The 16,111-nt window shown below is 34.3% G+C and overlaps 1 protein-coding gene across 1 annotated transcript; it reads left to right on the forward strand.

Annotated features, from left to right (window-relative positions):
• The first annotated feature begins 9,690 nt into the window (after positions 1-9,690).
• LOC127813460 (probable inactive receptor kinase At3g08680) lies at positions 9,691-11,006 on the forward strand. The gene is made up of 2 exons (XM_052354420.1): positions 9,691-10,162; positions 10,444-11,006. Exons 1-2 carry the CDS (start codon positions 9,691-9,693, stop codon positions 11,004-11,006), a joined length of 1,035 nt encoding a protein of 344 aa, XP_052210380.1.
• Positions 11,007-16,111: the final 5,105 nt, after the last annotated feature.

The following is a 16,111-nucleotide window of genomic DNA, read 5'->3' on the forward strand; positions in this document are numbered from 1 at the left end:
AGTTCTAAGAAATGGTAAGAAAGTACAATAAAGCAAAACATAAGTTCCCATTACAACAGTGTCGGGTTAAAGTACACTCCTAGGTTTACTGAAACAATGCCCGCTACAATTTGAACTACAGAACACAAACCCAAGAGAGGTAAAGGTAAATTCACAGAAACCCAAGTTCGAAATCCATCAAATTTTTTCTTAGTTGCCAAAAAACATAAAAGGAATCCATCAATATTCACCAAAATAAAAGAAAATTAGAATAAAATCAACCGCAAACAGGAGCAAACATATATAATATACATACCCTAAACATGCATTGGTTAAACAATAGATCTATAGTTTAACCAAGTACTCTTATTCCATGGGAATATTATTGATCTTGTGACTGTACTAGTGTGAAACACATTCTATTCTTCACGTGTGTGTATTGATTCATCAATAGTCCCACAGATAACAAGAATATCATATACATTAAACTACATGGTTAGATTTCATTTAAGTGGCACAACAGTAGCCTCACTTTTTCTAGGTTTTGGGTGGGAACGAGGAGGAGGGGGGGGGGGCTCAATGTAGAAGTATCATGGTTGCAGGTTGTGTCTGATTCCAAATCCAAAGATGAAATTTTTGCCGGCTTTGAAGTCCTTTTAAACTTTTCCTTTAGCCTATGATTCTCAACTCTATATTAGGTATGTTCAGTGAAACCATATAGCAACTCACAGACAAACATCTCTATTCTTAGAGCTGATGCATTCTAAGTTGTTGAATGTGGATCACATTTCTATTTCTTTTCCTTTTTTGTTTCCTCTCTCAGAATTAAATTATTTCAATGAGCTTACCCAGCCTAACTCATGAAAACAGAGATGAGCAGGCAAGAGCACGTGTAATGCCGTGTTCTACCTTGGAGATAGCTAGCTAGGGTGGGTAGAAATACAGAACTTAATTATTACAGATAGCTAGCTAGGGTGGGTAGAAATACAGAATTTTCCTATATATATTTATGTATAAGGCTACTCAACATAAGCATATCCAATGTTTGATCCAGGAACACGCTCTTACTCATGAAAACAACATTGATTGACATCTTGTTCCTCCTAAAGTATGTAATCTAAAAACAACAATGTGTGTCTTAATCATACTATGTGGGGTCAGCTACAAAAAATCTAGCTTTCCAATCATTTCTATCTATGGCCTTATCATCTCTAAGGCCCTTATAACCCATATTCACACCTAAGAGTCGTTCACCAAGTTTTTCTTAGTCTTCTCTATCTCTTTTGCTAATCGCTTGTCTTATAACCTGTGCAATATAAAAATAAGAAAAAAAAGACTACAACTTCATCGACTACTCAAGGTTTTAACTTAGAAAACAATCATGCAAAAGGTTTGGAGCAGGACAAGGTAATAGGGAATTTTACCTCTAAATGATGACCGCATTCTGGTGTCAATAATCCAGAAAACAATCATGCAAAAGGCCTAGTTTTCTAAATTTGTCATGTATTTCCTTAAGGTTGCGTATGGATAGGTTCATGACTTCATCATTTGGAATTTGAAAAATTCCAAATACATTTTTGGTTATATAATTGTTGGAAGCATTTGTATTTGGGTCCAAATCCAGGATTTGAAATGCAAGTATTTCAAAATGACAGAATCAAACATGGTCATTTGAAATTTCTCAATCCAAATGCAACATGGTCAAAATGTTTAGTGTTTATATATTCAAATAGTATTTGGATATATATATATGAACCAACATTTTTCTTTCTGCTTCCTAATGCAGCAGCTAAGCATTTCATATCAGATATCAGATTCAGGGGATTTGGTTATGCAATTAAAATTTCACCAATCCTTTTTAAAATTTGAGAGCACATACATCAGTAAATATCAGATATATGCAAACAACAATTGTGAGTAATTGAGGGGATTTGGATTTGGATTGACGAACAGATTCAGGGGCTCTGTTCGTCAATCCAAATCAAAGCAGAAGCTTCGAGGCTAACCTTTTTTGAGGGCAAAGGCGAAAGCAAGCGAGGGCGAGAGCGATTGAGGGCGAGCGACAGAGACAGAGACGAAGAGGGCGAGAGCGAGCAGCGAGGGCGAGAGCGCGCGACTGAGAGTGGGCGAGCGAGAGCGAGGCGAGGGAGAGAGAGGCAGCGACTCAGCGGCGAGAGCGAGGGCGAGTGAGCGAGCGAGAGAGACACGGCGAGGCCCGAGCGAGAGAGGGTTCTAGGGTTTGCAGGGGGGATTTTAGAAGATAAGGGGATGAGAGGAAGATTTGGGCGGGGGCGCGAGGGAGGGGTTAATTTTGGCGATGCTATATTAAATCATATCCCCGGCGGTTTCAAAAACCGCCTGGGATAGTGAACATCACCGGCGGTTTATAAAAACCGCCGGTGATGTGTACTCATTACCGGCGGTTCATAAAAACCGCCGGGGATTTTTATTATCCCCGGCGGTTTTTGAAACCGCCGGGGATTTTGGTGTATTCCCGACACTTCTTTAAACCGCCGGGAAAAATTCGCCGGCAATGCCCCATTTTCCTGTAGTGTATATAAGGGTTATATAAATTATTATATTTTCAAATCTGGCCTATATTAGGTATTATGATAGATGTCATCTTAATGTTATCTAATGTTGTTGCAATTTTATTAATAATGTCAACTCCATCCCTAATCAAGATAACTTATACAATTGCAAACACCCAAATGGAATCCTAAATTCAAATTTAAAGACCTTCACACAGCTGTTACAATTTATGTCTTTTTAAAACACAATAATTAATTTAGTCTTAAATTTTAAAATACAATAATTTATTTGAAACATTGTGCAAATTAAGGGTGTCAAAACAAGTAATCGGTTCGTTGAGTTACTAATAGCTTGTGATCTGTTAAGATTCAATCCAAACTTGATCAGTTAACTTATTAGATAAAAAACTCTCAACTCAAATCTGGATATGTTAACTAAACCAGTTAACCTATTAAAAACTTACTAATATTATAGCATGTATAGCTCAAGTTTACTTATTAACCTGTTTAAGTATATATTTAAATTTAAATATCAATCAAAAGATTTAAACTAAAAATAAAATAAAATAACTCACAAATTAGAATCATGCTACATGTACATCATTTTTGTACATCTTGGGCTACACAAGAGGTATTATGACCAAAATATCCTACACTTCTCCATGCGCCTCACACGCCTCTATACGTCTCATGAGAGATATTTTTGTCATTGGTACACCTTTGTGTAGCCTAATGTGTACACAAAAGTGTACCAATAACATTATTCCACAAATTATTGATGGAATGATTAGTTTTATTCTATTTTTGCTGAATGATCCAAAATAGTCAATAGTCAAGATATAAACTAATAATCGTACATCCATCGTCCATGATACAACTTAGAAAATGAACAAAATATTAAAATTTTGTGTGAAAAATGACTTGGCAAAAAATGAAAATTGAAAAAGTTGTTAAGGATATTTTAAAAATTAACAAATATTCTAATTAATAGGTTATAATGGGTCAATTTCAATTTTGAGTTTGGTGTTAACCTATTTAAACTTGTTTTATTATCAGATTGATTTTAGGTTTTTTTGAGTTAATTTATTATCAAGCTTAACCAATAAACTCTTATTGATCGACACAATAACAAGCAAAACTTGTTAAGCGTAACTCAAAATCGACTAATTTCATGTTAAAAATTTGGATCGGATCATCAAATCTAACTGATCTATTAACAACTCTGGTGCAAATATTATATATGCGAGGCCATATTCAAGATCTACTTGTGAATCTTTGGTCCTAAACTATTGCCACACCCCCTACAAACATACATTGATCCAACGGCCATGATCCTCAAGGCTACCAATTTTGATTCACTAAGCGTCATATGGCAAGTACATTCACTGGATACTGCCATACCCCTAAAGAGCTCGATTTGTTCACCTCCTTTAACGGGTGACCATCACTCTTAATATTTTTTAAAATAAAAAATAATATCAGTATTTTTTTGGGTAAAAAATAATAAAATCATACTTTTGAGGGTAAAAAATAATCTCAATGTTTTTTAGGGTAAAAAATAACGGAACTACAACACGGTGATAGTCACCCCCATTAAAGGGGTGAACAAAATCGCACTCCCGCTCCCCCTATTATTTTACTATTATTGCCATATATACATCCATACATATATGCATATATATATATATATCAAAAAATAATTAATTAAAATTTAAAGAAATAACGGGGTGGCCAATCTTCAATGAAGACTATTCAATGGATCCATCTTGGGATCTTGCAGACCCAAAAACTTGCAATTAATAAATTGGGTCCCCTTAACCAAACCGGACCAACCCATGAGACCCAAAAGGATGTGAATGTGATAACAGTGTAGATGTGGAGGATACTAAAAATGATTTGAAAATAATAAAAAGTTGAAAAAAAATTGAAAAATAATGAAAAGTTGAAAAAATAATATATTAAAATAATAAAAATACGTTCTTTTTGTTATTTTTAAAAATATATTTTTGAAAACAAAAAAAAATTACAAAGAAAACTCAAAACAACAAAAAGTTGTTTTAACTGTTTTCATTTAAAACAAACTCTAAATTCAAAATATATTTATTTATTCGTGTTTTATTATTGTAATGGAAAAAAATATTACAAAATTCATTAATTTTAAAATATATATATTTTTAATAATATATTAACATTAAATATTTCTAATTTACTGAATAATCAAATTTATTGAATAAAATATTATTAAAAAATTATTTTCAAAATTTCAAAGAGAACGCTTTTCTAATTTTTTGTTTTGAGAAATAATTTTTCAAAATGACAAAGAGAATACGTTTTGAATTTTCTAAAAATAGACTATCAAAATAAAAAATTAAAAATAAATTTAAAATTTAAGACTAAAAATAAAAAAATAAAAGAACGCAGCTTTAATTTATGAACTTACTTAGGATAGGTTGAGTTGGGTCAAATTTAGGCTTATGAGTCTAAACAATTGAGCCTAACAAAAGCTCATTGAGGTGACCCAATTTTAATATAGTTTTAAAATTAATTTAAAAAATTATCTTTATTTAATCAATGGGATACAAAAATTAAAAAAATATATATATCAATTTTAAAATAAAACATTAATAAGTTAGTAGTTAAGAGTTAAAAAGTTTGGAAATTGAAATTTTTTATCTTTTAATAGTTTTCATTTTTTAATTTTTAATGATCTAATTACATTTTTAAAAATATATTAAATTTTATAAATATCTAAAATTTATATAAAAGTTCTCCATTCAATAAGTAATATTATGAGTAATTTCTGAAACACTTGGTATGGACTAAACTTTACTGAGCAGGTTGACCCAATCTCCCAAAATTCAATAGGCCTAAAGCCGAGGACACCACAGCAAGGTCGTAGATCGCTGAAACCTGAGCTCTGACAGGAAGAATAAACAAGCTCCCAACAAGACCTTTAGCTCGCTAGCCAATCCAATCAACTCACAGGACAAAAAGACAGCGTGATAATCAGAGGCAATATTCGCCTGCTTTATTTAAAGCAAACCACATCCCTGGTAATGTGGAATTTACCCCCGATTTTGTAAAGCTGATAAGGACAAATTATCCCTTAGATATTATCCTTCTATATTTACAAGTCATCAAAATTGTAAACACCTCATTCTATAAATAGGGGTCGAAAAATTATTGTACAAGCATGATGAATTACATACTGTTAATCTGCTAAAATTATTAGATAACAGTAATGGAGTAGGCATCATTTTGGTCGAACCACGTAAAAACTCTCTTACGTATTGCTTGTTATTTGTACTATTTGTTTCTTTTCTTTACATTCATGTTTATCTTATTAGGCAGGCCAACAAACCACGGTCGACCAATTTCAAATATCGACAAGTACATATTTAAAATTTATTTAAGGTGATCATATATAATTGTGTATGAGACAAATTTATTTAAATACATTATTACACATCAAAACAAGTAGCAATATATATATATATATATATTGAGGGTCACTAGATAAAATATTCAATGTTATAGTCTATATAATAATGACATGGTATCATTATTGCATTAAATATTTTCTTGTCCTAATAGTCATGGACGAACCGGTACAAACTAAATGGATTCAAATCCATGTGAGAAAGGGATCTATTTCAAATAAGTTTAATCCTTTACAATAGAGATGATAAAATTGTTTATAAAATGTCGTTACACTCTCTATAAGAGATTAAAATTACGAAAATAGTGATAAAAACCCTTTAGACCAAATGAAATGAGCAGTGATTTAAGACAAATATAAACACCCACTAAAAGCATTCGATTCACACCTGATGGTCAATCTAATTAAAATCGACTTTGAAATCCCAACTTTTCAATAAATCTATTTTTACCTATCCTCCAATGATGGCTTGGGACTCAAGTTATGATCAATCTCCTTGGATGCTGATTGAGCTTTGGTTATTAATAATTTTGATAATTAATTTTATTGCTAGAAGTATCCTTTGCCCCCAAACATATATGACAATGTCAAAAAAAAAGGTTTCTCAAATAAATTAGCCAAAGACTAAACTATTTTTCTTTAAAAATAATATTTTAGTGTCAGACCGATTTTAATAAAGACCTGTGATGCATGAAAACACTTCCTCAGTGTTGTTTTGAAGTTTGTTGTACCAAAATGCTAAGAAACACGAAAAAAAAAATGATCTATTTTTACAATTTTATAAATATTTCAAAATTATTTTGTAATATTAAAAAAATATTGTAAATACGTTTCTGTCTATGAAAAGGTTAGAGATAGAATTTTTCAAAAAAAAAAAATTCTTATATTATATAATATAAAATTATATGAGGGTTGTGTTAGATAGCCGACAACTAACGTAAAACTTAGTCGAATGCAAAACATGAACTCTACATAAATTATGAAAAATCGTTGGGGCGTGGGCATAACCCTTCATAGCGACGAGCTACACTGCTCGCGTGTAGTGTTAAGTGAGTTAGGGTCGTTGCATTGGCGCTCGGATGTAGTGACAAATGAACAAAGGTCCCCGCATTTGCTTGGACAGAGTGGGTAAAGAAAGTAGTCCAAAATCAAAATAAAAACAAATTCAAAATAAAAAATAAATTCAAAGTCAAGGCTAAAAACAAAATCATAGATTAAGGATTGGGTCATGGAACATAGGAACATTAACAGGCAAAACTATGGAAGTGGTAAATGTGATGATTAGGAGAAAGATTAATATTATGTACCTTCAAGAGACGAGATGGGTAGGAAAAAAAGCAAAAATTTTATCAGAAACTAAATATAAAATATGGTACACAGGAAATGATCGAGCGAAAAATGGAGTGGAGATTATTATGGATAAAAGTTTAGTAGATGAGGTAGTGGATGTAAAGAAAATAGGGGATAGGATTATTATGGTGAAGGTTAGTCTAGCAAGAACGACTATGAATATCTTTAGTACATATGCACCACAAGCGGGGTTAGGTGAAAAGATAAAAGTAAAATTCTGGGAAGACCTAGAGGGACTCATACAAATGATAGCAAGAGGAGAGAAATTGATTATAGGAGATTACTTAAATAGGCACGTGGGTAGAGACAAAAATGGCTATAGAGAGGTACATGGAAGGTATGGATTCGGGAAAATTAATAATGAGGGTAAATTTATTCTAGATTTTGCTATGGCATATGGGTTCATCATAACCAATACTAGGTTCAAAAAATGGGACAAACACTTAATCACATATAAAAATGTCATATCAAGCACCCAAATAGATTATTTCCTCATGAGATAAGATGATCGATACTTAAATCAAAAAAGATGTTAGATGAGTAAAGGAAGAGTACTTTGGTTCCTATATACAAGAACAAAGAAGATGTTCAAAACTGTGAAAATTACAAAAGAATTAAGTTAATGAGTCATACCATGAAACTCTGGGAGAGAGTAATAGAGCAAAGGCTCAGAAAAGAAATAGAGGTCTCGAAAAATCAGTTTGATTTCATGCCTGGCAGGTCAACAATGGAAGCTATATACCTACTTAGGTGCCTAATGGAAATGTATTGGAATCATTAAAAGGACCTACATATGGTGTTTATAGATCTAGAAAAGGCCTATGATAGAGTTTTCAGAAAAGTATTATGGAGGGTTTTAGAGAAGAAAAGAGTCCGAATAGCCTATATACAAGCCTTTAAGGACATGTATTGTGATGCAGAGACAAGGGTCAGAACATGCAAAGGGGATACTGAACTGTTTAAAATTATAATTGGACTCCATCAAGGTTCTGCACTAAGTTCATACTTATTTGCTCTAATAATGGATGAACTCACTAAAGATATTCAAACAGAGGTGCCATGGTATATGCTATTTGCAGACGACATAGTGTTGGTGGATGAAACAAAAGAAGGAGTGAACACTAAGCTTGAGTTGTGGAGAAACAATTTAGAATCTAAGAGATTTAAATTATGGAAAAGAAAACATAATATATAGAATGTAAATTTAGTAAAAATGCAAGAGTAGATGATGTTGTAATAAAATTGGAAGACCAAATCTTATAAAGAAAAGACTATTTTCGATATTTGAGATCAGTGATTCAAAAAGATAGAGAAATTCACTAGAATGTCACACATAAAATTAAAGTAAGTTGACTAAAATGGAGAAATGCATCAGAGGTGTTATGTGATGGTAAAATCCCATTAAAACTGAAATGAAAATTCTATAGGACATCTATAAGACTAATCTTGTTGTATGGTTCAGAATGTTGGGCAATTAAATACCAGCATGAGTAAAATACTAGCGTAGCGGAGATGAGAATGTTAAGATGGATGTGCGGCCATACAAGAAAAGATAAAATTAGAAATGAAGTTATTCGTAATAAGGTAGGAGTGGTGCCAATTGAGGAGAAAATGAGAGAGAATAAATTAAAATGGTTTGATCATGTGAGAAGGAGACCAAGAGACGCTCTTGTGAGGAGAGTTGATGAAATGGAATAATTAATCAAAAAAAGAGATAGAGACAGAACCAAAAAGATTTTGGGAGAAATATTAAAATTTGATATGAAGTGTATGGATTTAAATGAAGATATCACAAAAGATAGAAATATATGGAAGTTTAGAATTCATGTAACTGACCCCACATAGTGGGATAAAGACTAGATATGTTGTTGTTGTTGTTTTTTCGTATTTTTTATTTTGGCTTTCGTTCTAATTATATAAAGAATGTAAAACAATGTTCATGGCCCAAGGTCAAATATTTGAGTTAAAATATTATATATCCGAAGCCATATTCAACGCCAACTTGGTGAATCTTTGGTCCTAAAATATCGTCACATCCGACAAACAAACATTGATCCAACGGCCATGATCCTCCAATAAGGGTGCCAATTTCGATCTTATAACCGTCGTATGGCATGTATATTCACCAAAGTTCACCCCATTATCATTGCCATATATACATACAGATATTAAATAATAATTAATTAAAATTTAAGGAAATGATGATGGTGCCACCAATATTCAATGAAGAGTATTTCAATGGATCCGTCTTGGGATCTTGCGGACCCAAATGCTTACAAAAAACAAATTCCATAATCTGCATGCATGTATTCGATGAGACCTAAGAATCCATTGAATCAAGCTCCATCTATAAACTCGCCCAGATGATCTCTCCTCAACCACTCTCCAAAGATGCTGTCCAGAGCCTTCACGAAGCCCAGCAGCCACAAGCAGAGCCCCAGAAACGATGAGCAGCAGAGCCACAGATCAGTGTCCATTCATGAGTACGAGGACTGCATCTTCGGCTTCATGGACATCGACGTGCCCTTGATCGTCTGCGACGGGCATGACCGGGATGCCGGCGGCGAGGCGGCGTACTTGACGCTGAGGGAGGTGTTGAGGGCGTCGGTCGGGATGATCGGCGAGGGCCTGCTGGGGATGACGGAGAAGGTGGTGCTAGACCGCGGTAGGGTTTGCGCGGTGAAGAGGTTCCGGAAGTTGAGCGTTCGTAGAGGCGAGTTCGGGCGGAGCATCCAGCGGCTGGCGCTGGCGAGCCGGCGTTGCCAATATCTGGTGCCGGTGAGGGCGTACATGTATGCCAAGAGGATGAAGTTCGTCGTCTCCGATTACTATCCCATGGGAAGCCTCGCCGACTTGCTTGATGGTATGCCCCAATTCATCATTTCTTGCTGGTTTCTTCACTTGTTCTTGTCCAATTTGTCTTTGTCTATAACTTAAATAATAGTTATTAGATTGATGTACGTAGCTCTTCAACATTCATAGATAGAGAAATATGAACAATCTCATTCAAGTTGCTCATTCTTCAAAGCTATGATTTATGGATGTATATATATGTTGTCATATATCTTGTGCATAAATTTATGCAAAAATGATGTACATTTATCATAAAACTTCACGAAAAATGAATATATGCCAATGTTATAGGTGCCAGAAAACATGGGCACACAGCTCTGGGTTGGAATCAGAGGCTGACCATAATCCTCAACATATCCCTGGCCATTGCCTTCATCCATTCCCAGTCTCCAGGCCAAGACAAGCGCCTCCCCATGAACGTCCATGGCAACATCAAGCCCTCCAACGTCCTCATCAACGTCGACTTCACCGCCTGCCTCTCCGACTACGGCCTCGCCCAGCTGGCGGAGCGCCTGGAAGTTTCCGACACCAGCTGGCAGCTCAAGCCGCCCCCTCGGCCCCCCCAACCCGCGCCTTGCGCCACCGCCCTCTCCCAGGAGAACGACATCTACAACTTTGGGGTCATAATGTTGGACTTGCTTGGAGGGATTAAGTCTATGAAAAGATGCAGCAAAGAGGAGAGAGTAGAGATTAGAAGGGGGAAGTTTGATCTTCTTGAGGCTCCAATGGAAGGGAAAGGGAGAGAGGAAGCCATGAAGGTTTTCGAGGTTGCATTGGCTTGCACCGATCCATCCCCTGAGGCTAGGCCTTCCATAGATCGCCTACTCTTCGACTTGGGGAATGTATGCTATTAGTTAATTAGGAATCGACATAGAAGTGTTTTGATGGCGAGTCTCCGTAATAACAGTTATTTTTTTGTGATTAAAAAGTTTTCAAATTTACAACTTGTACAAAGTAGGAAACTTTAGCACTGATTATGTCCCTTTTGGTACAACAGCTCATAAATGGATTTAGAGTAATATTAGGAATCATCACTAATAATAATGTGTCATATCTTCATTGGAAGATATGTTATGTTAAGTAGAGAAGACAATAACGCGTCATTTCCTTAATCTCTTTCAATTAGGAGACGCTACGTAACTGTTGACATCATTATCAGTTATGACTCTTAATATTATTCGTCTCTATAACTATGTATAGATTGATTGTGTTATATGAATCGTTAGGGCAAAGGATATAAAAGAAAATATTGGGCCATAAATTCAAACAATGAAAGAAAGATGGCTGAGGATGTCAGTTTCTCTTTTTTTTCAAAGGGTAATTATGTAAAAGCACTTTTAGTTTTGTTCTAATTTTATAATGAATTTTTAATTTTTACAATAAACTTTTTATTTAATCACAAAATTAAAAGTTCGTTATAAAATTGAAATAAACAATTGCTTAGATCTACTGGTCTTATGAGTTCTGCTTTTCCTATTGAAATAAACTTTTTATTTTTCTAAAATATTTTTATATATATCTTACTTAAAAAACAATCAAATAAGTTATTTCTTAATTTAAACTTATTTCCTAATTTGGGTTTGTAATGCATGGGCTAATTAATGCCCTAGCTAAGGTCTTTTGACCTGTTTTATACATTATTTTTCTTTTACACTCAATTTAATTGCTAATGGTCACCCTTTATATATTTTATTTTATCTAGCACATTCCACTTCTCTAAGTATAAATATATATAGCGGTAGAATGTAAAACAAAAAAAAAAAAAAATACTATCACAACAAATATGACAATGATTTTTTTATGAACTATGCTATATGTACTAATGGGATGACAAACTCGATGATTGAATCAGATCCGATGACTTCATCATCGATCATCAAAGTGTCACCGAGGGGGAAGCCTGATCATGAAGGCTGATCGGACTTGTTTTATGAAATATGGGACTTCATCCAAAGATGACAGAGGCTAATTAGGTGAGGGTATTTTTGTTATTTAATACCTTCGGTCATCCTTTTAGTAACTCAATTATTTATATAACTAGCATTTTTTTTTTTATTACGAGTCACATCGATTCATATTGTTTCTTTTTTTTTTTGCAAATGTAAAATATATTTTTAATATATAATCATTAGTTATAATATGTAATAAAATTACAAACTCCACTTAAAAGACTAATTATTTCAAACTATTAACCAAATTAGTATATATTGGCATGACACATGAGCAAAGATTGGCCATATGGCAAGGAGATAAGATCAAAAATACTCCAAGTAGAAGCATTTTTGTCTTAGATACATATAGAGTCGCTCCAAGCAAAAATACTATCTGATTCTTTCTTGTTATAGGTTGATCATTTGATAGAGACTTGTTGAATTTTACTAAGAAATGTTTTGGAGATCTTTAAGGCTTTCTAACCTTATATTTAACATATTATAATAATTGCCTCGTATGATACAAATTCTTGTTTATAACAGCTCGTTAACATCAATTTGTCTATTTTACATTAAATGGATTATTTTGATTTGTTGTTACTTTCAGATTGAAAAGAGTCGACACCAAATCTGTATGAGTCTCCAACATCTATTAATAAGAACTATAAGTGGAATCTCTTTAATGCTTCAAGCCTTCACCTTTTATCAATTATTTCTAAGATTCAAGCATTTTAATTTAGTTCTAAAAGGATTTTTTTTAAGGGCTATATTAAGGGTGTCTCTGAGTTTAAGTGGACTTGAGATCGAACAGAATCATTGTGATTGATTTAGTTTGGTTTCATCTTTTTAGTAGAGTGGTTCCTTTTGAGTCCAGATTTTTTAGTTTATAGATTCCATTCGAAAGAATAAAATTAAGTGTCACTAAACTATATGCTCTAAAAAATTAAATAAATAAAGTAATTATTTTTAATTCATTACATTGAAAAAAAACTAAGAGTATGAAATAAGAATAATACTAGAAGTCACTACTGATGGCGAGAGTGTTATCAGTGATGTAGCATTTTCTCATTAAAGAAGAGTAAAAAGACTATATGTTATCATCTTATCTGAATATCTTTTTCAATGAAAATGCAACACATGAAGCCCCTAGGGCATAGATCAACTAGCAAAGGAAGAATGTGCTGGGGTGTTGTTCTTTGGACCCCTAGGTTCTGTGTTCGAGTCCTGACCAAAAGATAGTTCAGTAGGTAAGGAGCGACCCTAAAAAATGAAAAATACTTGCCGCCCTCACATTTGCGGTCGTGCTAGGAGTCGAAACATGTCTGCTGGATTCCCTGATTTACCTCTGCTGAAATTGTGGGGCCAAACAGCGGGAGCGCTCGTGATGGTGTGTTAACCAAAAAAAAAAAATGCAACACATGACTGATTACACTATCATCGTTATCACTTCTAACATTACTTATTAAATAATTATGTTTTAAAGATAGAATAATATAAGTAATTTTCTTCGTTCAGCTCCTCGCCGTCAGTGAGCCGTTGCGCTCCTTCCACCGCTGCTAGTGTTATTGGAACTCACTGTCGGTTATTGTAGGACCGTCACCGGCCACCTTCGCCACTTGTCGTCACTGGAAATAGCTGTAGATTTTCCCAACCATCGCCGCACCAGATCGCCGGCGCATGTTTTTTTCCAATCAATTCTTTCTCCTCCGACCACCAAAATCTCCATATTTCCTCTTTTCCTCACCCTCTCGCTTGTCTCGATCTCGGAAAACCACCGGTTATAAAGCCAAAGTCTTTCATCTTAATTTGCTGCGTGTCAAGACCGATTTATCACTGGAAAATGCGTCAATCCTCGCCATTTTTTTTTTTTTTCCGAATTTCCAGTTCTTGATTAATTCTCCACAAATCCCGACCAGAATTTGGAAACCTCAGCAAGATTTCGGGGATGTTTTGTGACGAATACCTCAATTTCCCCAATTCCGTATTGGTGTGAAAGGTAAAAAATGTTGAAAATAAATTATTCAATATATAGAGCCACAAATGTATTTTAAAATGTGTAATCCTATCTTAAGATTTATCCAATTAAAAGTGATTTATAAAGTTTATTTTTGGTCTATTAGGTATTAAACTATCATAGAACTAATGTGTAGAGACAGAAGTTATATTTCTAAATTGATGAGGGGTCAATTTGAAAATATAAGAAGTTGTTAACTGCTATATAAATGGGTTATGGTCCTCAATTGATTAAGTAGTTTTATCTCTCTACATCCCCATCAACAGAGAAATTCTAAGAAATTACGAATCAATTAGAAGATCAAAAAACCTGTTTTGATCAATTATCACAATGGATACAGGTACACTTCCGTTTATTGTTTATTTTGTTTTTAGTAATTTGACATGAATGTTCTTCGAATTTGGATAATAATTCTACAAGTGGTATCAAAGCAGTTTCATGTTAAATCATTAAGAATCGTATTGTTTTTATCCATGATTTACTTTTCACGTTATGGTATTTGAGTTTTTTCATGGATTCAATTTTTAAAATAAAGTTTTTACATTTGGTTGCGGCACAGTAAAAGACTACGCCGATAAGGAACAGTCGCAGCCATCTGGCCGCGGCAACAAGAAAATCAAAGTCGTGGCCAGTGGCCACGGCATCAAGATGGCAGCGGCCAAATGGCCTCTGCATTAAAGTCATGAAAGCAGCGGCCAGTGGCCGCCCATTCCAAGAAGCCGTAGGGAATGATCCACAAATATCTGTATGAATCAATTCTAAGACGTCTGAAGTTTTGTTGGCACCTAATCTCTTAGTTTTGGTCTATTTTCCCTTGATGCAATCAATGTAGATATCAAAATCTGTGAAGTCGAGGGAATCCAAAATGCCATTAGACACAAGTTTCCCAATTCTAGCTTTTGAGATATGACCTAATCGCTTGTGCCATAATGACGCTGAATTTTCTTTGTTTAATTTGCGTTTAGTACCCCGAGATTCCACATGCAAGGTTTCATAACATGACGCAATAGTATCAAGCAAATATAGGTTATCATATGCACATAATGAACTAGTACCAATAACATTTGAATGTAATGGAAGACTAAACTGATTGTTTCCAAAAGAACAATAATATCCAGATTTGTCCAATAAAGAAACAGAAACCAAATTCCATCTAAAAGACGGTACAACAAAAGTGTCTTTCAAATCCAAATAATAACCAATTGCTAATAATAACCTAAAAGTTCCTATTACATCAGCTTCCACTGATTTGCCATCACCAACAAAAATGTATCTTTCACCATCAGTTGGCTTTCGGTAGCTTGGGCAACCCTGCATAGAAATACTTTTGTGAGTAGTAGCACCAGAATCTAACCACCATATGTTTCTAGGTACTGAAGCTAAATTAACCTCAGAACAGACCAAAGTAAGAATTGTACCTTTCTTTGCACGCCAAGCATGATATTTGGCATAATCTTTCTTCACATGTCCAGGCTTATTGCAAAAGAAACAACTCTTATTGTCTTGCTATTGTTTCTTCTGTGCTGGACCCGTAGGAGCAGCTTCATTTCTTTTTTTTTTCTTTTCTTTTCTTTTCTTTCCCTTATCTTTAAAGGTGTTTTCCAAGTGAGCACTTTCAATGGACCATTCCCTACGACTTCTTGGAATGGTCAACAATATTTTATCTCATTCATATATAGACGATTACTCACGTTATGGGTACCTATATCTCATTCATGAGAAATCTCAGTCTTTGGACGTGTTCAAAGCTTTTAAAGCTGAAGTTGAGAATCAACTCAACAAAATGATTAAAATCGTCAGGTCTGATCGTGGTGGTGAGTACTATGGCAGATATGACGATTCAAGCGAACAACGTCCAGGATCATTTGCTAAATTCCTAGATGAATGTGGAATCGTCCCACAATACACTATGCCAGGATCTCCTAGCATGAATGGTGTAGCTGAAAGACGAAACAGAACTCTTAAGGATATGGTGAGGAGTATGATTAGTCATTTTACCTTACCAAAATTATTC

This window comes from Diospyros lotus, chromosome 11 (genome assembly GCF_014633365.1).
Source record: "Diospyros lotus cultivar Yz01 chromosome 11, ASM1463336v1, whole genome shotgun sequence".
Taxonomy (NCBI): Eukaryota; Viridiplantae; Streptophyta; class Magnoliopsida; order Ericales; family Ebenaceae; genus Diospyros; species Diospyros lotus.